At 39.8% G+C, this 27,794-nt stretch overlaps 1 protein-coding gene across 5 annotated transcripts in view; it reads left to right on the top strand.

Moving 5' to 3' along the window:
* Nucleotides 1–27,794, top strand: part of CPQ (carboxypeptidase Q) — a 585,754-nt gene that overhangs the window by 273,075 nt on the left and 284,885 nt on the right. For all 5 annotated transcript variants that reach the window (XM_061439307.1, XM_061439306.1, XM_061439305.1 and 2 more), the window contains exon 4: nucleotides 19,646–19,853. In XM_061439307.1, the coding sequence (XP_061295291.1) occupies nucleotides 19,646–19,853 (208 nt within the window). The remainder of the gene's footprint in view (nucleotides 1–19,645; nucleotides 19,854–27,794) is intronic.

Genomic DNA, 27,794 nt, shown 5'->3' with positions numbered 1-27,794 from the left:
CTTCATTTTGCAGATTCTATTCTATGTTACTTCAAGATACTGGATATAATTCCCTGTGCTATATAATAAATTACTTGGTGCATATCTATTTTAAATGTAGTAGTTTGTATCTGTTAATCTCATATCCCTAATTTGTCCCTCCCTCCCTCTATTTTGGTATCCATCAGCTTGTTTTCTATGTCTGTGAATCTGTTTCTGTTTTGTATATGTATATTCAGTTTTGTATTACTTTTTACATTCCATACAGGAATGATATCATACAGTACGTGTCTTTCTCTGTTTGATTTATTTTGCTGCGTGTAATAGTCTCTAGGTCCACCTGTGTTGGTCCAGATGGCAGTATTTCAGTCTTTTTTATGAGTGAGTGATATTCCACTACACACACACCCCACATTTTCTTAAGCCAGCGGTCTGTTGGTGAGCACCTGGGTTGCTTCCATATGTTAGTTACTGTAAATAGTGCTGCTGTGAACACTGGCATGTATCTTTTCAGATTAGTGCTTTTGTTTTCTCTGGATATATACTTAGGAGTGGTGTTGCTGAATCATATGGTAGTTCTATTTTTAGCTTTTTTAGGTAACCTCCATGCTGTTTTCCATGGTGGGTACAGCAATTTTACATTTCCACCAACAGTGTATGATAATTTCCCTTTCTCCACATCCTCCCCAATATTTGTTATTTGTAAACTTTTTGATGACAGCTATTCTGACCTGTGTGTGACTTTGATTTGCATTTCTCTAATAATTAGTGATTCCTTTCCTCTTTTCTTCTTGCTGAGCCTGGCTAAAGATTTATTCATTTTATTTATTTGTAAAAAAACAAACAAAATAACAGCTCTCTGTTAATTTAGGAGAACTATTGTGGTCTTGAAGGGGTATTTTTATGTGGGAGTGTCCCTGTGTAGACTGTGTTTGATCCAGTGTCTTTGGCATGAGGGCTGATTTTGATGTAGACACCAGCCACATCTTTCCTCAGGGTGTGCTGGCCACTGTCACCTTGATAGGGAGCGTGGTTGGTGCTGGAGGGTGTAAAACCTGTGCCATGTGTGAGGTGGAACTTTCTCTGCCCTGTAGCTATCCCTGGCCTGTCAGGGGTGGGGTGTGCTCCCCATTTGCTATGGCAGAAGTCCCAAGGGCTGGGCTTAAGTGGTCTGTTCCCTTTCAGTGTGTGTTTTGCCCAAAGGACAGGAGTACTGAGGCTTCTGTGCTTACAGAGATCTGATGTACTGCCCGTGTAGGCGTGTGCAGCACCACTCAGACACAACCCAAGTTGTATTCCTCCCCTTGTTGCAATCTCTAGTGTAAGGGCATCTAGTGCTGTGTGATCTAGGGTGAGGCTGTGGTGTGGTGTGGGCAGGGGTGGAGCAGTCACTAGGCTGGAACTGGGGTTTGGGGCACCTTGGCTGGAGGAACTGAAGGGGCTGTACTGCTGTCAGCGATCTGGGCTGCCTCTGTAGTGCAGACTGAGTTAGCACCTACACTGGAGCTGCTGCCCCACACCTACCCCAGACCCCCCGCCCCAGAGCCTCCTGTGTGTCCCTGGACTGAGTCTTCTCCCAGGGCCTGTCCGCTCCAGATCCAATGCCAAGATGTGGTGTGGAGTGGGCAGAGCTGGGGTGTTGCCCCACTTGGATTCTGCAGCACGGTGAGGTGGCAGCCACGGTGCAGGGCTCTCTCTACCCTGTTCGTTTGTAAGCCAGCACCTGCACACTCTTTGTGAGGGGAGTCAAGACTTCTCCAGCCCTTCTCCAGTTCCTGCGGTTCTCCCTGAAGCCAAGAGGGCTTGTCTCCTCCATGTAGGACTCTTAAGACTGAGCTGCTCAACTGTGGCTCAACCTAATCCAGCCCCAGGTCAAGGGTCTGCCTGTGCAGACCCTTCTTTCTTTCAGATCCTAAGGGTGGAAGTCCTGACCCTATGTCCTTTTTCCATTCTACCCAGGTATGTGGAAGTCTTCCCTACAGCTTCTGCTGTAGAGTTCTGCCAGTCTCCAGTTAGTTTTCTGTGAGAACTGTTCCACATGTAGATGTGTTTGTGGGGGAGGTGAGCTCCACGTCCTTCTATTCTGTCATCTTGCTCTGACCTTGTATGACTATCTGATGCTTTGTTTTAAAAATATTTTCTTCATGTCAAGAAAGAAATCAACCATTCCTTACCCCCTGGCCCCAGAGTTTTAATCAAGAATGGATAATAAATAATTCAAATGTCTTTATCTTATTTACCTTATGACAAAATGTGCTGTCTAGCTTGTTTTGGCTTTTATAACAAAAATACCATAGACTGGGTGGCTTATACACAACCAACAGTTATTTCTTACAGTTTTGCGGGCTGGAAAGTCCAAGATCACGGTGCCAGCATATTCAGTGTCTGGTGAGCACCCACTTCCTAGACAGTGTTTTTTCACTATAACCTCATGTGATGGAAGGAGTGATGGATCTTTCTGGAGCCTCTTTTCTAAGTGTACTAATCCCTCTAAGGTGGGCTATATCCTCATGACCCAATCACTTGCCAAAGGCCCCACTTCCTAAAACCACCACCATGCAGGTTAGAATTCCAACATATAAATTTTGCAGGGACATAAGCATTCAGTCTATAGCATGTGCTATGAGTTATGTCTTCAGTTCTATTCTAATAGGAGGATGTTTGGGCTCTGAGAGTAATGAGAGATTGGCATAGTTTAACAGAGTTAATAATAGAAACGGCATAGTTCTTACTGAGAAGACAGCGATCTTGGGTTAGATGATCTTTAAATACTTTCCAGTCCAGTTAATCAAAACTGTTTCCCATTTAGACTTAAACTAAAAACAACATTTAATTAGTAAAATGGACAGAACATTTCATTGGTTAAGGTTACCATCTTCATTTATAAAATGATTTTTATGTTACTTCATATCTTTATCATTATTATTTTTATTAAATGAATTATCTATTGTAACATTTTTGTTATTCCAAGGTAGGTTTTCATCTTACTTAATCAGAAGTATGTCTTTCTTATAGAGATTGTAAAGATTCAAGGAGAAAATAAGAAGACAAATTAAGATGATGAAATGACTGAACATTAGCAGAAAATTGTAACTTACATAGAAGCACAAGATCAGAAAGGAAAAAAGGGAACAAGTACATGTTTTGATGTTTAGGTTACAAAATATCTAAAAATAACAAAACTAGTATTTATACAATACTTCTAGATGACAAAATCTTGTGTAAAAATTTTTAGATATCTTGAGTTCTCTTTTATATTCATTGTACAGGCAGTACCTCCTTATATCTTTAATTTCCTTTATATTTTTTTTGTCTTAGAAATAAGCCAAAACCTTCATATATGCTGTGGATGTTACAAAAAAAAAAAAATCACTCGGTTTTGTTCCACTAAGCACTTTGACCATCTTCTTTCTGTCTCACACTTGTGGAGCTGGCTGGGTCCTCTGTTTTGGAAGAAGGCACAGCTCTCTGATGCTGTCTTACAGCATCTCTGATGATATCTGTTACAGTCTCCTTACTAAGATCTTTTAGTTAATAGGTTGGTTGAGTTTTGCTCATGTGGAGTCTGTCATCAATATGGACTAGAATGCAAGAATTTGATTTTTCCTTCTCTTCTTTCTGCCATTTCAACTGAATTATGAAAATTAGAAATGAAATTTAGCCCTACTTTCTCTCTCTTGATCAAGATTTTCTTTTGCTTTCCTTTTTTAACCTATGGGAGTTGGAACTATTTCAATGTTTCCTTTTTGTGAAATTATGGTGTAAATGAATCCTTTTGCTTTTATATTCTTAATGGCAGTATAAATGCCTGAGATCAATTTACTCTTGTTGTTAGTGACAGTAGAAAAGTCTGAGATGAATTTACTGTTAAAGTGCTAAATCTAAAAAAATAAAATTAATAAACTCAATTGTAATTTTTGTAAGAAAGTTATTTCAAACTGATTTTTGAAACAAACAAAATTTGTTGTTTAATCACTAAGTCGTGTTTGATTATGTGACCCCATGGACTGTAGCTTGCCAGGCTTTTCTGTCCATGGGATTTTCCAGGCAAGGATACTGGAGTGGGTTGCCATTTCCTCCAGGGGATCTTTCTGACTCAGGGATTGAACCTGCATCTCTGGCATTAACAACCGAATTCTTTACTACTGATCCACCAGGGAAGCAAATAAACAGAACAGATGCTCTTTTAACCTTCCTAATAAGGAAGTTTAAAAAAACACTCTCGTAAAAACAAAAAGACAATAGCTTCAAAAGCTCCCAGTCCTCATAATCATTTCCACCTATTTTTTCAGGAAACATTCCAAGACTTCACTGTGTTGTGAATAATTTTTACTTTAGTCAATGTCTCCATGGCCCTGTGGAAATCTACCTGTTCCTCAGTAAGGATACATAATTTTCCTTTTGTAGGATATTTAACATCACAAGGTGACATCCACTTTCAACAGTTGATTTGAACTTTGCAAATTTTGAAGTACTTGGAAACAAAGTGTACCTTGTATCTTCTATAAAGAGCTAGTCAAAAGTGACTAGCGTTAAGGGAGTTTGACTGACGTATGGCAATCAGGTGGGAAATATCAAACCTACTTGTTTAAACCTTGCACTTATTTTATGTAGATAAAAGACAATATTCAACCTACTTCAAATCATATCACTTCACACCACATACACAAGAAATTTAGTAGAATTTGAAAAGCTGATTTGAAACTTAGTTTCCATATTCATTTTATATTTTGGGATTACTCTCTTGCAAGCGTAGAGAGCAGCAGGCTTTGTTTTCATACATGTCATAAACCAGAGTCATGAAAGCATGGTTTTTGAATGAACTTTTTCCCTCGAAGAGAAATCTGGAAGCTTAGATTCTTATTTTGATATTTTATATTAAAAGTTTTATTAGGATACATTCACAAACCATATAATTTACTTTTTAACACATACAGGTTTTTTTTTAGTATATTCAAAGATTTTGCAAGCACCATCACTGTCCAATTTTAGAACATATTTATCATCCTGATAAGAAATCCCCAAATCAGCATTCACTCCCCATTTCCCTCTCCTTTCCAACAGCACAAGACAACCTAAAATTTACTTCCTACCTCTATGAATTTGCCTTTTCTGAACATTTCTTGCAAATGGAATTTTATGATACAGTAAGTCTCCTACGTGTAAACAAGTTTCGTCCTGAGAGCACATTTATAAGTCTAACTTGTTTATAAGTCCAACAAAGTTAGTCTAGGTACCCAACTAAATAAGTTGATAAACAGTATTTAATAGATTTTATAATACTTTTCACACAGATAACACATAAAAAACAAATACAAAAAATAAAAAAAGCATTTTTAGTCTTACAGTATAGTACCTTGAAAATTACAGTAGCATGGTATAGCAGCTGGCATACAGAGGCTGGCATCCATGGAACAGTTACTGACCAGAGGAGGAAGAAGAGGTGGAAGATGGTGGAGCTGAAAGAATCATCAGCAATAGGAGACAGGGCAAGCTGCAAGTTCACTCACATCCTGGCTTGAAATAAAGACTCTGTACTACACAGTAAAGTACTCAAAAGCACACCACTTACAGAGAACGCAGGCAGGCGACAATGTACGCCAGACACGTGAACTAACTTACGTGACTAGACATGCAAACACGTGTTCGCGTCTTTGAAAGTTTGCCGCTAGAAGGTTCGTACGTAGGGGACTAACTGTCTGTGGTATGGTGTGATTGGCTTTTTTCACTTAGGATAGTGTTTTCAAGGTTCATTCATGTTGTAGCACACTTTAGAGCAATTGTTTTTTATTGCTGAATAGTATTTCATGGTATAGATATAGTGTATTGGAATATCCCCTCATCAGCTGATGGACGTTAGGTTTGTTTCCATCTTTGGCCTCTTCTGAATAATACTGTAAACATTTGTGTGCTCATTTTTGTGTGAACACATATTTTCATTTCTTTTGAGTTTATACCTAGTGGTAGAACTGTGGGTTGTATGGTAACTAAATGTTTAACTTTTTGAGGAACTGTCAAATTGACTATGCCATTTTATATTCATACCAGCTATGTACAAGGGCTCAGAGTCTTCCACATTATTGCCAGCATTTCTTTTTACCTTTCTTTTTGTTCATAGCATTCTATGCAAAGTGGCACCTTGTTGTAGTTCTGACCTGCATTTCCCTTATAGCTGGTGGTGCACTGCGTCTTTTCACATGCTTTTTATACATTTGTGTATCTTATTTGTTGAACTGTCTATTCAAATTCTTCATGCATTTTTAAATGGGGTAGTTTTTTATTATTGAGTTTTAAAGAGTGATTAATGTATTTTAGACACAAGTGCCTTCTCAGATATTTGATTCATAAAAGTTTTTCTCCCATTCTGTGGTTTGTTTTCTTCACTTTTTGGTGGTGCCATTTGAAGTACAAAAGTTTAATGTTTTGATGATTCAATTTATCTCTTTTTTCTTTTGTTGCTTATGACTTCAGTGTTGTATCTAAGAAATAATTTCCTTACCTGAGATTGTGAAGTTTTATAGTTTTAGCTCTTACATTTGGGTCTATTCCTTCATATTTTGTGTGATATAGGGGTGCAATTTCATTATTTTTCACGCAGGTATCTGGTTGGCCCCAGCACCATTTGTGAAAATACTTTTCATCCCCACTGAATTATTTCAACCCTCTTGTTGAAAATGAATTGATCATTCTTATAAAGTTTATTTCTCAATTCTCAATTCTATTTTATGGTGCACCATCTCTATCTTTATACCAGTACTATCCTTTTAATTACTATAGATTTGTAGTGTGTTTTTAAATGTGGAAGTGTGAATCCACCAATTTTGTTCTACTTTTTCAACTTGTGCTGGTTATTTTGAGTCCCTCGTTTTTCCATATGAATTTTGGAATCAACTTGTAAATTTCGTCGAAAAAGGCAGCTAGAATTTTGATAGGGATTGCACTGAATCTGTAAATAAACTGGGGGACTATTGTCATCTTAAGAGGGCTTCCCTGGTGGCTCGGTCAGTAAAGAATCTGCCTGCAGTGCAGGAGATGCAGATTCAATCCCTCCTTCAGGAAGGTCCCCTGGAGGAGGCCATGGCAAACCACTCCAGTATTCCTGCCTGGAGAATCCCAGGGACTGAGGAGCCTGACAGGCTACATTCCGTAGGGTCGAAAAGATTTGTACACAACTGAAGCGACTGAGCACAACACGCACAAACCATCTTAAGAATGTGAAGCCTTCCAATCCATAAACATAGGGCACTTTTCATTTGGATCTTCTTTATCTCAACGTTTTGCAGTTTTCATTGTGCAAATCTCACACATCTTTTGTTAAATTTATTTGTAGTATTTTGTTCCTTTTGTTGCTAATGAAAAAGCGATTGTTCATTTTCAGATTGCTCATTGCTGTGCTGTGCTGTGCTTAGTCACACAGTCATGTCCAACTCTTTTCGACCCCATGGACTGTAGCACACCAGGCTCCTCTGTCCATGGGATTCTCCAGGCAAGAATACTGGGGTGGGTTGCCATGCCTTCCTCCAGGGGATCTTCCCAACCCAGAGATCAAACTCAGGTGTCCCTCATTTCTACTGTATTGCTACTATATTGTATTGTTTATCACTACTGGACAATTGATTTTTGTATATTGATCCTGCAACCTTGCTGTACTTGCTCATTAGTTCTAGTAGTTTTTGTGTGTGTGATTCCTTATGATTTTCTATATATTTGACCATCTGTGAACAGTTTTACTTCTTTTTTCCAATCTAGATTTCTTTTATTTCTTTTTCTTGTCTGATTTTTCTAGCTAGAACCTCTAGTCCAATGTTGAATAGAAGTGGTCAGAGCAGACATCTTAGTCTTGTTTTTTGATCTCAGGGGGAAAGTATTTCCTTCTCTACACTAACTAAGATGTTTGCTATGGGTGGTAGCTCAGATGGTAAAGCGTCTGCCTACAATGTGGGAGACCTGGGTTCAATCCCTGGGTCAGGAAGATCTCCTGGAGAAGGAAATGGCAACCCACTCCAGTACTCTTGCCTGGAAAATCCCATGGACTGAGGAACCTGGTAGGCTACAGTCCATGGGGTCGCAAAGAGTTGGACATGACTGAGCGACTTCACTTTCATAGATAGCTTTTATTGAGTTGAGGAAGTTCCCTTCCATTTTTAGTTTGTTGAGTGTTTTTATTATGAAAGAGGATTCGATTTTGTCCAAGGCTTAGTCAGCATCTATTGAGATGATCATGTGATTTTTATCTTTTATTACATTATTATAATGTGCTACATTGATTGACTTTTTGATATTGCATTCCTGAATAAATTGCTCTTGGTCATGGTGTTTTCATATGTTGCTGTATCAGTTTATTTTAGTTTCTTTTTTTTTTTGCGTTTATACTTATCTAAGCGATTTTGGATTGCAGTTTTCTTTCCTAGCAGTGTCTACGTCTGGTTTTGTTAGTAGTAGTAGTGGTCTTGTAGAATGAGTTGGGAAGCGTTCCCTTCCCTTGTATCTTTTGAAGACTTGACGAGGGATTGGTGTTAATCTTTAAATGTTCTTATTTTGATTTTTTTTTTTACAACTTCCTTTGTCATTTGCGTTTTGGTATTGTTAAATTGCACACGGGGTTTGTAAACGGGGTCAGGAAGCTGATGTTTATGCTGATCCTCTCCTGTAGGACAATTGACAGTGACAATGCAGAACTTCAACTAAACTGTTGAGTCTTCTGTCTCCTTCTACTGAACAGTGCTGAATACTCCACCACCAGAGCACATGTTTAATTACAGAAGTAAATTGAAGCATTTTATATCTTGAATTCAGTACCACAGTTGGAAAATGCCATTTTCCTCAGTAGAGCTATGGGTGTATGCCCAGTTCACTGTACCTGGATTAAGAACTCTTACCTGCAACTTATTAGTGCCAATTTGTTTGGAAACATTATTTAAAAGAGCCTATTAAGAAGTGTTACACTGACCTCCTTTCGAGTCAGAGAGCCTGAGAACAAGGAGAGTTTGTTGGATCCTAGACATCACGTAAGGTACTATGAATAATAAATATTTAGATTGTCTTCCTACATGTTTCAAAATACTTTCGGTCATTAATCACTCTACCAAGTCAGTGGGGAAAATTAACACTGAAGAAATAATAATAATAACAACTAATGTTTACTAAGTAATTCCTATGTGCCAAGCACTTGTAAATCCTTTACATATGCTATCTCTTTTATTCCTCATAGCAATCTTATGAGGTCAGTGCTAATATTATTCTCCACGTTTCAGATGTGGAAGCTCAGAAACAGAGAGATGATCCAAGTTGCTTGGTGTCAGGCAGGCAGAGAGTTGGCAGAACCAGGATCTGACCTGAGTTATGTAACTTCATGCTGCTGCTGCTAAGTCCCTTCAGTCGTGTCCGACTCTGTGCAACCCCATAGACGGCAGCTCACCAGGCTCCGCCGTCCCTGGGATTCTCCAGGCAAGAACACTGGAGTCAGAGTGGGTCAGGCATATTCTGAAACAGGGATTCAGATTCAGGCTTTGTTTTATAAGTTTTAGAGTTAAAAGTCATTTGTCTCTCTCTTATGAAGGATAAAATTTCCAGCCAACACTTAAGAAATGTCTATAAAGAATGTGCTTAGATTGTCCTAAGGACTTGAGCTCACACAGTCTCTCTCTGCAAGATTAATGTAATAGATAAATTAGTATGGTAAATATTTAACATTTATCGAGTGCTTACTATATTCTAGGGTAAGTAATATGTTTGTATAAATTAAGTAAATTTGCAAAATAACTGTGAAGTGGATATTATAATTACCATCTTCAATCACAGATGAAGTCACTGAAGCAAAGATGTATAACTTGGGTGTGTGCATACTCAGTTGCTTCAGTCGTGTCTGACTCTTTGTGACCCTAGGGACCATCACCCACCAAGCTCTTCTATCCTTGGGATTCTCCAAGTGAGAATACTGGAGTGGGTTGCCATGCCCTCCTCCAGGGGATCTACCTGACCCAGGAATCCAACCTGGGTCTCCTGCATTTCAGGCAGATTCTTTACCCACTGAGCCACCAGGGACGTCTGATGTGTAACTTGCCCAAGGCCAATTAGTAATAAGTGGCACAGTCCAGATTTGAATCCAGAATCTCGATTCTTAATCACTTTGCCATGCAGTTTCTCTAAGTCAGTAAGTCATCACCTAATACATGGTCACAAGAATATAGCCACACCAAGAAAGCAGTGGTAAGACTGCATCATCGTGTTTGTGCACGTGAAGACTGAAGTCACTTCTCCAGGAGAGAAATGTGTTTTGGCTAAAAGGAGGAGAAACACTTTTCTCTGAATATAAGACCACCTGAAGCAAGTATGGAAATATTAAAAAAAATTTTAATTTGGATAAGAAGGCTCTTAGCTTGTGCTTCCACAGAAGACAGGAATAGACTGACGGGATACGGGGAGCACTCAGGAGCCTTTTCCTTGTAGTGGTGACATCACCGGACCTGGGTTTATTTGGCACTTTTCCTTATGGAAACACAAACATTTCTTCCGAAATTGTTCTGTGGTTTTCCTGCAGAGCATTCTACCCTTACGCAGGGCATTCTACCCTTATGCAGGGCTACACTGCAGACCTCTGTGTTTGGGTGGGAAGACGGCAGCACTTGAGCCAGACCAGAGAGCCAGGTGCATCTACGCCAGTTTGTGGGTCCTCTGGTCTGTAGCTGTGATAGAGTTTTATCTCCTCGAACACATGTCTTCACCTCTTGGTCTTGAAGACACTGAGTTTGAAGCAATTTGCAACTTTTTAAAGGATTATTCAAATTATCAAAATACATTTTATAGAATGTTTTCAATGAAATTATTATTAAACTGAATTCTCTAAGTTATTTTTATTTTTTTTTATTTATTTTTTTTTCAAATGAATTAATTCATTATTCATTTTATTTTATTTTATTTTATTTTTTTTATTCTTCCAATTTTATTTTATTTTTAAACTTTACATAATTGTATTAGTTTTGCCAAATATCAAAATGAATCCGCCACAGGTATACATGTGTTCCCCATCCCGAACCCTCCTCCCTCCTCCCTCCCCATACCATCTCTCTGGGCCGTCCCAGTGCACCAGCCCCAAGCATCCAGCATCATGCATCGAACCTGGACTGGCAACTCGTTTCCTACATGATATTTTACATGTTTCATTGCCATTCTCCCAAATCTTCCCACCCTCTCCCTCTCCCACAGAGTCCATAAGACTGTTCTATACATCAGTGTCTCTTTTACTGTCTCGTACACCAGGTTATTGTTACCATCTTTCTAAATTCCATATATATGCGTTAGTATACTGTATTTGTTTTTCCTTCTGGCTTACTTCACTCTGTATAATAGGCTCCAGTTTCATCCACCTCATTAGAACTGATTCAAATGTATTCTTTTTAATGGCTGAGTAATACTCCATTGTGTATATGTACCACAGCTTGCTTATCCATTCATCTGCTGATGGACATCTAGGTTGCTTCCATGTCTTGGCTATTATAAACAGTGCTGCGATGAACATTGGGGTACACGTGTCTCTTTCCCTTCTGGTTTCCTCAGTGTGTATGCCCAGCAGTGGGGTTGCTGGATCATAAGGCAGTTCTATTTCCAGTTTTTTAAGGAATCTCCACACTGTTCTCCATAGTGGCTGTACTAGTTTGCATTCCCACCAACAGTGTAAGAGGGTTCCCTTTTCTCCACACCCTCTCCAGCATTTATTATTTGTAGACTTTTGGATCGCAGCCATTCTGACTGGTGTGAAATGGTACCTCATAGTGGTCTTGATTTGCATTTCTCTGATAATGAGTGATGTTGAGCATCTTTTCATGTGTTTGTTAGCCATCTGTATGTCTTTTTTGGAGAAATGTCTATTTAGTTCTTTGGCCCATTTTTTGATTGGGTCGTTTATTTTTCTGGAGTTGAGCTGTAGGAGTTGCTTGTATATTTTTGAGATTAGTTGTTTGTCGGTTGCTTCATTTGCTATTATTTTCTCCCATTCTGAAGGCTGTCTTTTCACCTTGCTAATAGTTTCCTTTGATGTGCAGAAGCTTTTAAGGTTAATTAGGTCCCATTTGTTTATTTTTGCTTTTATTTCCAATATTCTGGGAGGTGGGTCATAGAGGATCCTGCTGTGATGTATGTCGGAGAGTGTTTTGCCTATGTTCTCCTCTAGGAGTTTTATAGTTTCTGGTCTTACGTTTAGATCTTTAATCCATTTTGAGTTTATTTTTGTGTATGGTGTTAGAAAGTGGTCCAGTTTCATTCTTTTACAAGTGGTTGACCAGATTTCCCAGCACCACTTGTTAAAGAGGTTGTCTTTAATCCATTGTATATTCTTGCCTCCTTTGTCGAAGATAAGGTGTCCATATGTGCGTGGATTTATCTCTGGGCTTTCTATTTTATTCCATTGATCAATATTTCTGTCTTTGTGCCAGTACCATACTGTCTTGATAACTGTGGCTTTGTAGTAGAGCCTGAAGTCAGGTAGGTTGATTCCTCCAGTTCCATTCTTCTTTCTCACGATCGCTTTGGCTATTCGAGGTTTTTTGTATTTCCATACAAATTGTGAAATTATTTGTTCTAGCTCTGTGAAGAATACTGTTGGTAGCTTGATAGGGATTGCGTTGAATCTATAAATTGCTTTGGGTAGTATACTCATTTTCACTATATTGATTCTTCCAATCCATGAACATGGTATATTTCTCCATCTATTAGTGTCCTCTTTGATTTCTTTCACCAGTGTTTTATAGTTTTCTATATATAGGTCTTTAGTTTCTTTAGGTAGATATATTCCTAAGTATTTTATTCTTTTCGTTGCAATGGTGAATGGAATTGTTTCCTTAATTTCTCTTTCTGTTTTCTCATTATTAGTGTATAGGAATGCAAGGGATTTCTGTGTGTTGATTTTATATCCTGCAACTTTACTGTAGTCATTGATTATTTCTAGTAATTTTCTGGTGGACTCTTTAGGGTTTTCTATGTAGAGGATCATGTCATCTGCAAATAGTGAGAGTTTTACTTCTTCTTTTCCAATTTGGATTCCTTTTATTTCTTTTTCTGCTCTGATTGCTGTGGCCAAAACTTCCAAAACTATGTTGAATAGTAATGGTGAAAGTGGGCACCCTTGTCTTGTTCCTGACTTTAGAGGAAATGCTTTCAACTTTTCACCATTGAGGATAATGTTTGCTGTGGGTTTGTCATATATAGCTTTTATTATGTTGAGGTATGTTCCTTCTATTCCTGCTTTCTGGAGAGTTTTTATCATAAATGGATGTTGAATTTTGTCAAAGGCTTTCTCTGCATCTATTGAGATAATCATATGGTTTTTATTTTTCAATTTGTTAATGTGGTGTATTACATTGATTGATTTGTGGATATTGAAGAATCCTTGCATCCCTGGGATAAAGCCCACTTGATCATGGTGTATGATCTTTTTAATGTGTTGTTGGATTCTGATTGCTAGAATTTTGTTAAGGATTTTTGCATCTATGTTCATCAGTGATATTGGCCTGTAGTTTTCTTTTTTTGTGGGATCTTTGTCAGGTTTTGGTATTAGGGTGATGGTGGCCTCATAGAATGAGTTTGGAAGTTTACCTTCCTCTGCAATTTTCTGGAAGAGTTTGAGCAGGATAGGTGTTAGCTCTTCTCTAAATTTTTGGTAGAATTCAGCTGTGAAGCCGTCTGGACCGGGGCTTTTGTTTGCTGGAAGATTTTTGATTACAGTTTCAATTTCCATGCTTGTGATGGGTCTGTTAAGATTTTCTATTTCTTCCTGGTCCAGTTTTGGAAAGTTGTACTTTTCTAAGAATTTGTCCATTTCTTCCACATTGTCCATTTTATTGGCATATAATTGTTGATAGTAGTCTCTTATGATCCTTTGTATTTCTGTGTTGTCTGTTGTGATCTCTCCATTTTCGTTTCTAATTTTGTTGATTTGATTTTTCTCCCTTTGTTTCTTGATGAGTCTGGCTAATGGTTTGTCAATTTTATTTATCCTTTCAAAGAACCAGCTTTTGGTTTTGTTGATTTTTGCTATGGTCTCTTTTGTTTCTTTTGCATTTATTTCTGCTCTAATTTTTAAGATTTCTTTCCTTCTACTAACCCTGGGGTTCTTCATTTCTTCCTTTTCTAGTTGCTTTAGGTGTAGAGTTAGGTTATTTATTTGACTTTTTTCTTGTTTCTTGAGGTGTGCCTGTATTGCTATGAACTTTCCCCTTAGGACTGCTTTTACCGTGTCCCACAGGTTTTGGGTTGTTGTGTTTTCATTTTCATTCGTTTCTATGCAAATTTTGATTTCTTTTTTGATTTCTTCTGTGATTTGTTGGTTATTCAGCAGCATGTTGTTCAGCCTCCATATGTTGGAATTTTTAATAGTTTTTCTCCTGTAATTGAGATCTAATCTTACTGCATTGTGGTCAGAAAAAATGCTTGGAATGATTTCTATTTTTTTGAATTTACCAAGGCTAGCTTTATGGCCCAGGATGTGATCTATCCTGGAGAAGGTTCCATGTGCGCTTGAGAAAAAGGTGAAATTCATTGTTTTGGGATGAAATGACCTATAGATATCAATTAGGTCTAACTGGTCTATTGTATCGTTTAAAGTTTGTGTTTCCTTGTTAATTTTCTGTTTAGTTGATCTATCCATAGGTGTAAGTGGGGTATTAAAGTCTCCCACTATTATTGTGTTATTGTTAATTTCTCCTTTCATACTTGTTAGCATTTGTCTTACGTACTGTGGTGCTCCCGTGTTGGGTGCATATATATTTATAATTGTTATATCTTCTTCTTGGATTGATCCTTTGATCATTATGTAGTGACCTTCTTTGTCTCTTTTCACAGCCTTTGTTTTAAAGTCTATTTTATCTGATATGAGTATTGCTACTCCTGCTTTCTTTTGGTCCCTATTTGCATGGAAAATCTTTTTCCAGCCCTTCACTTTCAGTCTGTATGTGTCCCCTGTTTTGAGGTGGGTCTCTTGTAGACAACATATGTAGGGGTCTTGTTTTTGTATCCATTCAGCCAGTCTTTGTCTTTTGGTTGGGGCATTCAACCCATTTACATTTAAGGTAATTACTGATAAGTATGTTCCCGTTGCCATTTACTTTATTGTTTTGGGTTCGAGTTTATACACCGTTTTTGTGTTTCCTGTCTAGAGAATATCCTTTAGTATTTGTTGGAGAGCTGGTTTGGTGGTGCAGAATTCTCTCAGCTTTTGCTTGTCTGAAAAGCTTTTGATTTCTCCTTCATACTTGAATGAGATCCTTGCTGGGTACAATAATCTGGGCTGTAGGTTATTTTCTTTCATCAGTTTAAGTATGTCTTGCCATTCCCTCCTGGCTTGAAGAGTTTCTATTGAAAGATCAGCTGTTATCCTTATGGGAATTTCCTTGTGTGTTATTTGTTGTTTTTCCCTTGCTGCTTTTAATATTTGTTCTTTGTGTTTGATCTTTGTTAATTTGATTAATATGTGTCTTGGGGTGTTTCTCCTTGGGTTTATCCTGTTTGGTACTCTCTGGGTTTCTTGGACTTGGGTGATTATTTCCTTCCCCATTTTAGGGAAGTTTTCCACTATTATCTCCTCAAGTATTTTCTCATGGTCTTTCTTTTTGTCTTCTTCTTCTGGAACCCCTATGATTCGAATGTTGTAGCGTTTAATATTGTCCTGGAGGTCTCTGAGATTGTCCTCATTTCTTTTAATTCGTTTTTCTTTTATCCTCTCTGATTCATTTATTTCTACCATTCTATCTTCTAATTCACTAATCCTGTCTTCTGCCTCTGTTATTCTACTATTTGTTGCCTCCAGAGTGTTTTTAATTTCACTTATTGCATTATTCATTATATATTGACTCTTTTTTATTTCTTCTAGGTCCTTGTTAAACCTTTCTTGCATCTTCTCAATCCTTGTCTCCAGGCTATTTATCTGTGATTCCATTTTAGTTTCAAGATTTTGGATCAATTTCACTATCATTATTCGGAATTCTTTATCAGGTAGATTCCCTATCTCTTCCTCTTTTGTTTGGTTTGGTGGGCATTTATCCTGTTCCTTTATCTGCTGAGTATTCCTCTGTCTCTTCATCTTGTTTAAATTGCTGAGTTTAGGGTGTCCTTTCTGTATTCCGGCAGTTTATGGAGTTCTCTTTATTATGGCGTTTCCTCACTGTGTGTGGGTTTGTACAGGTGGCTTGTCAAGGTTTCCTGGTTAGGGAAGCTTGTGTCGGTGTTCTGGTGGATGGAGCTGTATTTCTTCTCTCTGGAGTGCAATGAAATGTCCAGTAATGAGTTATGAGATGTCTATAGTTTTGGGGTGACTTTGGGCAGCCTATATCTTGAAGCTCAGGGCTGTGTTCCTTTGTTGCTGGAGAATTTGCTTGGTATGTCTTGCCCTGGAACTTATTGGCCCTTGTGTGGTGCTTGGTTTCAGTGTTGGTATGGAGGCAATTGATGAGCTCCTGTCATTGAATGTTCCTTGGAGTCAGGAGTTCCCTGGAGTCAGGGTTTGGACTTAAGTCTCCTGCTTCCGATTATCGGTCTTATTTTTACAGTAGTTTCAAAACTTCTCCTTCTATACAGCACCATTGATAAAACATCTACATTAAAGATGATAAGTTTCTCTACAGTGAGGGTCACTCAGAGAGGTTCACAGGGTTACATGGAGAAGAGAAGAGGGAGGAGGGAGTTAGAGGTGACCCAAATGAGATGAGGTGAATCAATAGTGGAGAGAGTGGGCTAGCCAGTAGTCACTTCCTTATGTGCACTCCACAACTGGACCACTCAGAGATGTTCACGGGGTTATACAGAGAAGAGAAGAAGGAGGAAGGTGACAGAGGTGGCCAGAAGGATAAAAGGGGGGAATGAAAAGGAGGGAGACAGATCCAGCCAGTAATCAGTTCCCTAAGTGTTCTCCACCGTCTGGAACACACAGAAATTCACAGAGTTGGGTAGAGTAGAGAGGGGTTAGGGAGGAGACACAGGCGACCTGGTGGAGAAAAAGGAGGGTCCAAAGGGAGAGAGAGCAGTCAAGCCAGTAATCTCACTCCCTAGTGAAAAATGGGTCCTGAAGATTGGGTCCTTAAAGGTACAAAATTGGTAACAAATACATAAAAGCAAAAATTAAAAATCTAGAGTAGAGTTTGGAATTTCAAAAATACGATGTTAAAGAAAAGAAGAAGGAAAAGAAAGAGAGAAAGAACGAACAAACAAAAACAAACAAGGTCGCGAAAATTATAAAGAAAGTACAGGTACAAAATTGATAACTAATACCAGAAAGCGAAAATTAAAAATCTAGAGTAGAGTTTGGAATTTCAAAAATACGATGTTAAAGAAAAGAAGAAGGAAAAGAAAGAGAGAAAAAACGAACAAACAAAAACAAACAAGGTCGCGAAAATTATAAAGGAAGTACAGGTACAAAATTGATAACTAATACCAGAAAGCAAAAATTAAAAATCTAGAGTAGAGTTTGGAATTTCAAAATTACAATGTTAAAAAAAAAAAAAAAAGAAGAAGAAGAAAAATAAAGAGAGAAAACAAACAAACAAATACGAACAATGTCACAAAAATTATAAAGAAAATACAGGTACAAAATTGATATCAAATACCAAAAAGCATAAATTAAAAATCTAGAGTAAAGTTTGGAATTTCAGATATACAATGTTATATAAAAGAAGAAGAGAAAGAAACAGAGAAGAAGAAAAAAAAAAAAAAAGTCACAGAAATTATATAAAAAAAAACTATAGGTACAAAATTGATAACATATACCAAAAAGCGAAAATTAAAAATCTAGAGTAGAGTTTGGAATTTCAAAAATACAGTGTTAAAGAAAAGAAGAAAAAAACAAGAACAAACAAAACAAAACAAAAAAACAAGGTCAAAAAATTATAAAATATATATATATGAGGTTTGCTGAAGAAGAAAAAAATAGGGTCTTTTTTTTTTTTTTTTGCAAAGTAATAGGTTATAAAAGTGAAAATTAAAGGAACAATAGAGGACTTAAAATTTTTTTTTTTTAATTAAAAAAAAAAAGAAAGAATGATCGTAAAAATAATAAAAATGTATCTAGGGCTTTTTGGGGGGTTTTTTTGTGGGTGTTGTGGGTTCAGTTCATTTTTGGCTAGTTCCTTGGTCAGATTTATATTTCTCAAGATCTATAGGCCCCTTCCTATGTAGTCCGTAGTAACCACAGGGTTTTGATCTATTGCCTGTAGCTTCCAAGGCGTTTCCCTCTGTTATATCTTCTTCTGTTTGCTAGTCTCTTCAGTATCTGGTTTCCGCCCTGACTCAAAGGGCACGGTGGAGGACACTTTTTTTTTTTTTTTTTTTTTTAGGCTTACTTGTTCAGTCGCGCTGTGGGGAGGGAGGGAGGGATGCTGCAAACAAATAACACTGGCGTGGGCTCGCAGTGCCTCAGCCACCCTGGGTCTGCCCCCGCTCACGGCGCGTGTAGCCTCCCTGTCCACACTGCTCGGACTCTAGGTTGTTCCGCCGGGGACAATCCGAGGCTGGCCCTGGGCTGCATGCACCTCCCAGGTCCAAGCCGCTCAGGTTCAGGCACTCGGGTAGTCCTCAGAGGCGCAGACTCAGTTGCGCCTGCGTTTTGTGCTCTTCCCAGGTCCGAACGCCAATTTGCTCTTCCCAGGCGAGCGCCAATGCTGCGACTTATCGCCTCCCCGCCACTCGGTTATCTGGATGTAAAACCGGCGCACCTTCTCAGGCAGATGTTGACCGTCCAGACCCCCAAGAAGTTTTAGTTAGCAAAGAAGCCTGCTTACAGTTTTATAGATAATGTCTCTCTGGGGCTGCGATTGCCCCCTTCCGGCTCTGGCTGCCTGTCACCGGAGGGGGAAGGTCTGCAGCCGGCTATCTCTGTTCAGTCCTTTGTTCCGTGCGCGGGCCTGGCGGTCTTAGGTTAGGGCTGGCTTTTCCCGTGGTAGGTATCCCACAGTCTGGTTTGCTAGCCCAAATTATTTCGCTCAGATAGCGCTCAGGGTATTCAGGCCAGATTCTTACTCTCAGCGATGCAGCCCACGCCGCGCCTCCCTGCCCAGCCCCGGTTTGCTAATGGCGGATGCAGGCGTCTGCGCTGCTTCTCTGCTGGGGGAGTTACCGTAGGGCTCGCAATCTGTGAGTTTTAAATTGTTTATTTATTTTTTCTCCCTGTTATATTGCCCTCTGTGCTTCCAAAGCTCGGCGCAGATTCGGCAGTGAGAAGGTTTCCTGATGTTTGGAAACTTCTCTCTTTTTAAGATTCCCTTCCCGGGACGGAACTCCGTCCCTCCCTCTTTTGTCTCTTTTTTTTTGTTTTTAATATTTTTTCCTACCTCCTTTCGAAGAGTTGGGTTGCTTTTCTGGGTGCCTGATGTCCTCTGCCGGCATTCAGAAGTTATTTTGTGGAATTTACTCGACGTTTAAATGCTCTTTTGATGAATTTGTGGGGGAGAAAGTGTTCTCCCTGTCCTACTCCTCTGCCATCTTGGCTCCTCCCCCCTCTAAGTTATTTTTATTAAAAAAAAATTACCTTCACATCAAAAGCAAGTAAACCAATATTGCCCACCCTTTCCATTCCTCACATGCAAACAAAGACCAGTGAAAATCAAATGTCAAATACAGGGGCTTTTAAAAAATACGTTTGGTCCATTTCCACTATCAAGGTAACCTGGTGACTTCTTTTCTCAAGTCCTCACACAGGTATTCAGGAATACCAGAAGGGTGTGCCAAAGATCCCAACAGCTTGTATTACGGTGGAGGACGCAGAGATGATGTCAAGAATGGCTTCTCGCGGGAACAGAATTGTCGTTCAGCTGAAGATGGGGGCAAAGAGCTATCCAGATGCTGATTCCTTCAACACAGTGGCAGAGATCACTGGGAGCAAGTATCCGGAGCAGGTGAGTGAAGACAAAGGAAAGGGATGGACTGTCTGGGAACAGGATGTTGCAGTCAAGTTTCAGTTTTTAGAAACAGTTTAGGAAAGAGAGCACGAATCTGCAGAGCTGATCCTCATAGACTCATTAAAGGCAGACACTTCATACACACACATGCACACACACACTCACACACACACACACACACACACGGCTTCCCTGGTGGTTCAAATGGTAAAGAATCTACCTGCAATGCAAGAGACCCAGGTTCAATCCCTGGGTGGGGAAGATCTCCTGGAGAAGGAAATGGCAACCCACTCCAGTATTCTTGCCTGGGAAATCCCACGCACCAAGGAGCCTGGAGGGCTACAGTCCATGGGGTTGCAAAGAACAACTGAGCAACTAACACACACACACACACACACACACACACATATTTTCCCTATTAAAAGTTTACTACATTGAATGAACAAGGGCAGGACTAACCAAAGGCCAAAACATGACCCGCTGTGTGGAAGTTCACCTCTGAATAGCTGAGGGCAGTAATTGTCTATTTGTGTCGAATTTCTTCCATTTGGAACCAGCTTGGCATTTGAGATCATGCCAATGGTTGATAGTAGGCTTATTGTGTGACTTGTCTTCATCTTTTCAAAGCTCCGTGAAGTAGGTCTATTTTCTCCATTTTACAGTTGAGGAAAAATAATCTGGAAGGAAACTCACTTGCCTAAGGTCCATACAGCTAGTAAATGGCTGAGAAGGGACTCAAACCAGGACCTTGTGAATATTAAACCAAACTGTAGACCACAGTTTACATGGACTCTTTAGAGGTTTTTTTTAAATCAAATAGTCCTAGATACATATTCAAACTCTATACTAGCTGAAGATTAAATACCTTCAGCGAGTTACTTATCCTCTAAGTCTAAGAGAGTTTATCTACAAAGAAGGGGAAGAACAGGATCAGTGTGAGGACTAGATTAGATAATGCACATCCGATAGCCTCCTGATTCAGTGTTTGTTGTGTCACAGGCACCCACTGAATGTCATGTTTTCTTCCTATGACATTAAATGTACAAAAAAACGGCTTTTATAAGGTTTCTGGTATGAATCTTATTTATTAGTAGGTATTGGAATTCTGAAAATAGCCCCTAAAATAAAGCTGTTCGGGAAGTTTAGACTTGTATTTCGTTTAAGGAGATCAGTGGGATGAGAGAACAAGTGCACAGTGATGGAGAAACTTCTGCAAGCGTCCTAGCTTGGGGCCTCTCTCAGACTTAAGGGCTGTGCTGCAGTACAGATTCGGTTTAAGTCCAGAACCCTTTTCTCTCTTCCTAAATGAACTGCTCCCAGGGCTGGGGCATGCATCAACCCTGGGGTTATAAGCCACAGATATAGTGGAAAAGCAAGATCTCAGTAGGACCAGGGGAGTCAGACAGCCTTAGCGAACTTATAGTTTTAAGTGTTGAGAAAAGAAACAAGTCCCTTGTCTCTTCAGGAAACAGAGGCAATAGAAGAGCCAAGAGTCCAGGTTCCAGGAACTGAGTAGTCAAGACCCCTTGGAGTGTAATCCTTACTGTCAGTACTTCCAGGACGAAATGTTGCTTTGTTAAGGTTGTTAGTCCAGGTGGGAGGGGTTTAGGATTATATTTTTATCAGCTGTCCAGATGCGCACACTGGTAGCCTAAGAACAGGGGGCAAGGTGAGAGTGAGTTATCGGAACCGTAGTCTGAAATGGCCAATGGGTGTCAGGGTCTGTGGCTAAAACATTAAAACAGAGGCATTCTCGGGCAGCAGCAGCTGGAAGGTTGAGGTGGTGCTGGCTCAGAGCTTCCCAGGAGCCAAGGCACCTTCCCGCTGCGCACGGTCAGTCTACTCCTCAGCCCTGCAGGACTGTTTTTTCAATCAGTTTTACTGAGGTATAGTTCACATAAAATAAGCTTACCAAATTAAAGTGTACAATTCCATGAGTGTTGAAAAATGCACCCAGTAATATAACCCCAAGCATAATAGAGAATATTTTCCTCACCCCGAATGTTCCCCTGGGCCCCTCACAGTCCATCTCCTCCTCAACTCCCCTGTCTCCGAGGGACCATGGTCTGCTTCCTGAAACTATAGCTCTTTCTTCTCTAGAAATTCATGGAGATAGCATCATGCACGTGGAGTCTTTCGCACTGGCTTCATTCACTCAGCATAATGCTTTTGAGACTTATCCATGTTGTATCGCTGCTCACTCCTTTATTCTGCTGAGTAATATTTCATTGTGAGGCTAGACCTCAATGTATTTATCCATTCACCGAGGATGATGGACATTCTGGTGGTTTCTGGGTTTTGACTGTTATGAATAAAGCTTTTGTGAACATTCTTGCATAAATCTTCTCCTGGCCATGTGTTTTCCTTCTTTATAAACAACAACAAGTGCCTAGGAGTGGAATTGCAAGGCTTGCCTGAATCTTAGCATCCTAATCTCTGTAAAGATGCTTCAGTCTGTATTCTATGGGGTAGCACCTTCTCCAGGTGTGTGATGGACAATTGCAGAGAGGTCCTAGGAATCAGGATTTCACCTCAATCGTAGTGTTGCATCGCATTCCAAGAGTCAGTTGTAAATATTTTGTTACCTAGATGTAAAGGATGGAAGATTAGCAAAAGGTCTCCCACAGAGAAGTCACAGTATTACCTTCCCAGAAGGAATGTGGGCGAGTGCTGTGCAGTGACGTCCACTTGGCTGTGTTGGGGGGAGTCTGCCTTACAGTCTGCCTGGAACCACAGAGGGGTCTAGGCTGTGAAGGGAAGCCGGAATCATGTGTTTTCCCCCTAGGGGTTAGGCAACTTAATGAACATAAGCACAGTACATCCCTTACAAAGCCTCCTCGGGGAACCCTCCCCTCATTCCACCAGTTGATGCCATTGTTAGACTATCATCTCCCACCAGAGCTTGTCGCAGATGCCATGAGCCTTCTGTTTACTTTCTTTTTTTCCCTAACGCCTATCCCAGAATTTGGCAGGCAGTGGCTTCTCCACACATATTTTATTTCAGTGAAATGAGGAGAGAAATAATAAAAAGAGAAGAAAATGAATGGACGATTTTCTTAATCTCTATTCTCTTTAAATCCAGAAGTTTTCCTGCCTATTTAGAACATTGGTTGTCCATGGGCATATTGGACATCACCCCTAAATGCATTTCTATGTGGCTAAACTCAAGTTCATCAACTCCCTCACACCTGACACCTCATCTTAATTTCTTGTCTCTATTAAAGGAACCCTAGTTACTTATGAGCACAGTTCAGAGACTTCAAGTTATTTTTCCTTCTTCCTCTCTATCACTGTCCTACAGTTAAGAGCCATATCCCATTCAGTCTGCTTTCAACCTATTTTTTTTTAATCTATTCCTGCTTTGTCTTTATATTGTTATTGTTCTAATTCAGGCCCTTGAAATTTCCCTCCTGACTTTCTTTTCTTCTGTTTGTGCAATTTTTTCTGCTTCTGCATTTTTGCAATGCAGTTCAGTTATCTTTTAAAATGCCAGTCTCAAAGTGGAGTTTCCAAGCTGTCAGGGGTCCTGTCCCCTAAAAGATAAAAGTTATGATAAAGGTAAATGCTGGGACTTTGATGGCACTCCATTGGTTAAGGCTGCACCTTCCCATGCAGGAGGAGCAGGTACTATCCCTGGTTGGGGAGGGATGCCTCGCAATCAAAAAACCAAAATATAAAACAGAAGCAATATTGTCATAAATTCAATACAGATTTGGAATTGAACCGGGGTCTCCTGCATTGCAGGTGGATTCTTTACCAACTGAGCTATCAGGGAAGCTCCCCCCAAACAAATAAAAGTAAAATAAAGGTAAATGCTGGAGTGAGTGATTGGAGGTGAGGAAGACAGAGGAAAAGAGAACACGTTGGGAAAAGTTTAGGGGAGTTAAGTAGGAGGCAGTTATGGTTAAATTAAATTAAACTATTCATAAATGAGTGAAAAATTAGAATGAAGAAAGGGGAAAAAGAGATGCATGGTAGAGATCCCGTACCACCTAGACCCATTCTTTCCCTGGCTAGTGAGGGAGTTCAGCTCTCCTAAACTCTGGCAAACTTTTCTAACATCATTTAACTTTATTTTTTATTTTAATTTTAATAAAATTTTTATTTAAATTAGTATGTTGACAATGACATAAATATTGGTCTTGATAGTTTATGTTGACCTACTTATCCCTGACATATCCCTGATACCTTGCTTCTTATTAACGACTGGGAAGCAATGCTAAATAGTGCTGAGCAAACCAGTTGCAGTGGGTATTACTGCTAAAAATGAAGAGGATGTGTTTTGAAACTGCCATTATTCTGCCTGCAGCCAAGCATCGTGGGTGACCTGAAAGTGGTCTAACACCCAGGCAGTGGCTGATACTCTTCGGCGCTGACACCCACCTTATATCTCATACATGCACAGCACCTTGATGAAAGGAAAGCATTTAACACATAAAGAATCCTTCTGATTTGGCCCAAGATCTATAGACAACATGTTGTGAATTTTGGCTCTGGAAAAGTGTATATGTGATTAATGAAGCATTAGTTTCAAAACCCTGTTACATAGTTCAGACATAAGCCTTGACTGAATTAACCACAGGCTTTAAAAAATGCCAATTATACACATACTTTATTGGGTTCCAATATATGAAAAGGCAGAATAAGGGTATTATAGACGCAAATCCTACCTGCTTCCTAAAAACCCCGCAAGACGGCTCCTCCAGGCCTGAAATCCTCTCTCCACTCTTCCCTCTTCTGAAACTGCTCCTCTGTGATTTGGGCGTGTTGTGCAGGGTTCAGCAGACCTGAACACTTTGAGGGGGTGCATTTCACTGGCGAAAAGCAGGTTGGCTGGAAGCTCTGACATTAGGCCATTTTTTAAAATATTACTTTTTATTGAAATATAGTTGTTTTACAGTGTTGTGTTAGTTTCTACTGTACAACAAAGTATATCATTATATATATAATTTCTTTTTATGAATTTCCTTTCCATTTCAGTTCAATTCAGTCACTCAGTTGTCTCTGACTCTTTGTGACCCCATGGACTGCATCACGCCAGGCTTCCCTGTCCATCACCAACTCCCAGAGCTTGCTCAAACTCATGTCCATTGAGTCAGTGATGCCATCAAACTGTCTCATCCTCTGTCGTCCCCTTTTCCTCCCACTTTCAATCTTTCCCAGCATCAGGCTCTTTTCCAATGAGTAACTTCTTCGCATCAGATAGCCACAGTATTGGAGTTTCAGCTTCAGCATCAGTCCTTCCAATGAATATTCAGGGTTGATTTCCTTTAGGATTGACTAGTTGGATCTCCTTGCAGTGCAAGGGACTCTCAAGAGTCTTCTCCAATACCACAGTTCAAAACCATCAATTCTTCAGCTCTCAGCATTCTTTATAGCCATACATCCATACATGACTACGGGAAAAACCATAGCTTTGACTAGACAGATCTTTGTTGCTAAAGTAATGTCTCTGCTTTTTAATATGCTGTCTAGTTTGGTCATAGCTTTTCTTCCAAGGAGCAAGCATCTTTTAATTTCATGGCTGCAGTCACCATCTGCAGTAATTTTGGAGTCCCTCCCCCAAAATAAAGTGTCTTTATTTTTTGGAACTCAAAAAAAATAAGGTCTCTCACTGTTTCCATTGTTTCCCCATCTATTTGCCATGAGGTTTCCCCATTTACATGCCATAAATGAAAATGCCTTTCCATTAATTGAGTAGAATTTCCTGTGCTACACAGTAGGTTCCTATGAGTTATCTATTTTAAATATAGTAGTATATACATGTTAATCCCAATCTCCTAATTCACCCCACCCTCCCCCAACTTGGCATTTACAAGTCTGTGTCTCTATTTCTGCTCTTCAAATAAGCCTATCTGTATCATCCTTCTAAATTCTGCATATACATGGTATTATCTGATATTTGTTTTTCTCTTTCTGACTTACTTCAGTCTGTATGAAGTCTCTAGGTCCATCTGTGTCTCTGCGACTGGCACAATTTTATTGCTTTTTATGGCTGAGTCCATTGTATATTTGTACCACATCTTCTTTACCTATTCCTCTATTGATAGACACTTATGTTGCTTCCATATCATAGCTATTGTATTAATAAATAGTGCTGCAGTGAACATTGGGGTGCATGGATATTTTGGAATTGTGATTTTCTCCCAGTGTATGCCCAGGAGTGGGATTGCTGGGTCATATGGTAGTTCTATTTATAGTTTTTTTTTAAAGAATCTCAATACTGTTCTCCATAGTGGCTGTACCGAATGTAAATTGGTACACCAACCATGTAGGAGGGTTCCCCTTTATCCACATCTTCTCCAGCATAAATTTTTTGGAAATTTTTTGATGATGGCCATTCTGACTGGTGTGAGATGATACCTCATGGTAGTTTTGTTTTGCATTTCTCTAATAATTAGTGATGTTGAACATTTCTTTCATATGTTTTTTGGCCATCTGTGTGACATTAGGCCTTCGAACTCCTTTCTGTCAGACAGCTTTACCCCTGGGAAATCATTGTGTTTGTGGGGCCCATCCGTGGTTGAAAATGAATCTGAAAGGGTGGGAATGAGAGCTCCTTGACTTCTGAGCTGATCCTCCCTGGTCCTAAAATAGCCATGTTATTCTATTCCCATTTATTAAAGAGCAAATGTGCATTGGAAAATTCATAAGAAACTTATTGCCATCCATGAATAGGTTTTATTTTTCAGTAAGTAGAGGGTATCACACCTATTAGAAGAGTCTTACACAAGTGAGACAGACAGGTAAGGCTCCTAGCAGTCAGCAGCCATTCCCTGATCTGCAGATGGGGAAACTGAATCTGAGGGACTTTGTCCACGGAGACACAACAAACGTGTGATAGGTCACATCTGGAAGGTGACCACAGGTTTCCCGACTCCCATTCCTTTCTACCTCAAAGATACTCCATTGTGCCGGGGTGCATTGTAGCTGGACAGATAGTGTGTGAATCTGTGGGATTTTGTTGATTCATGATTCAAGTCATGCTATGCCTGCTAAGTCATTATCGGTGTCTTTTTCTCATGCTTTTTCTTCTGATATCACTCTCCTGGGCATGAACAACTCTCAGATATACTGTCCCCTGTTGTTCTGCAGTTTCCTTAGAGCACCCATGAGGAACCCACCTGTGCTTGGTCCATTCTTGCTACTCATCGTCTCTCCACTGAGTCTGATTTGGGTCTCAGTCTCTTTAGCTCCCTGTCCCTGGTGGATGCAGCACTTCTCTGGTGTCAGTGACACTTTCTGATGCCTCTTCCCCTGTACCCGTATTCATACACCTTTACCCTCACCAGTCTGGTAATCAAGTGTTTCTGTTTTAGCAAAAGACCAGAGACAAAGACTAAATAGATCTACTACCAATCTCATCACCTAAAAAGCACTTTTTATTTGCAAATAATTTTAAGCTCCCAAGAAGTTGCAAAAATAGTGCAGGAAGCTTGGGTGAGGTGTATCCTTTGTTCAGCTTCCCCAGTGATGACATCTTAGAGAACGGTGGAACAGAAACCCAATAAGGAAACGCTCTGAAGACACTCCCAAGAGTGAGCCTCTTTCCTGGAAAGCAGCGGCTGCCTGTGAGCAACCTCTGTGGAGCCCCTGGTGTAGGTGGGACCCCGTGCTAGCATCACCCCACACAGTCCTTTCCCAGGCTTCGTTTATGATCCTTCCAGGGTCTCCCACTCAAACAAACAAACACAGAAGGAGGGTTGTGCTCAAACTGACATGATTGGGACCTGGGACTAGGGCCACGGGCAGCTATGGGGGAGACTCTATGGGAGACCAAGAGCAGAGTCTCTTGGGCTGGCCTAAGGCTGGCTCGTTGCTATTGTTCCTGAGTGATCTCCTAGGCTTTATTCTGAGGTCTTGCTTAGTAAATACAGTATTTTTCAAAAGTTAATACATTCAAGAATTCTTCTGAGGGAACTGTATGTAAAGAAGTGT

This window comes from Bos javanicus, chromosome 14, assembly GCF_032452875.1.
Source record: "Bos javanicus breed banteng chromosome 14, ARS-OSU_banteng_1.0, whole genome shotgun sequence".
Lineage (NCBI taxonomy): Eukaryota > Metazoa > Chordata > Mammalia > Artiodactyla > Bovidae > Bos > Bos javanicus.
Note: the sequence above shows the minus strand (reverse complement) of the source record. Positions and strands in the feature narration are given on the sequence as shown.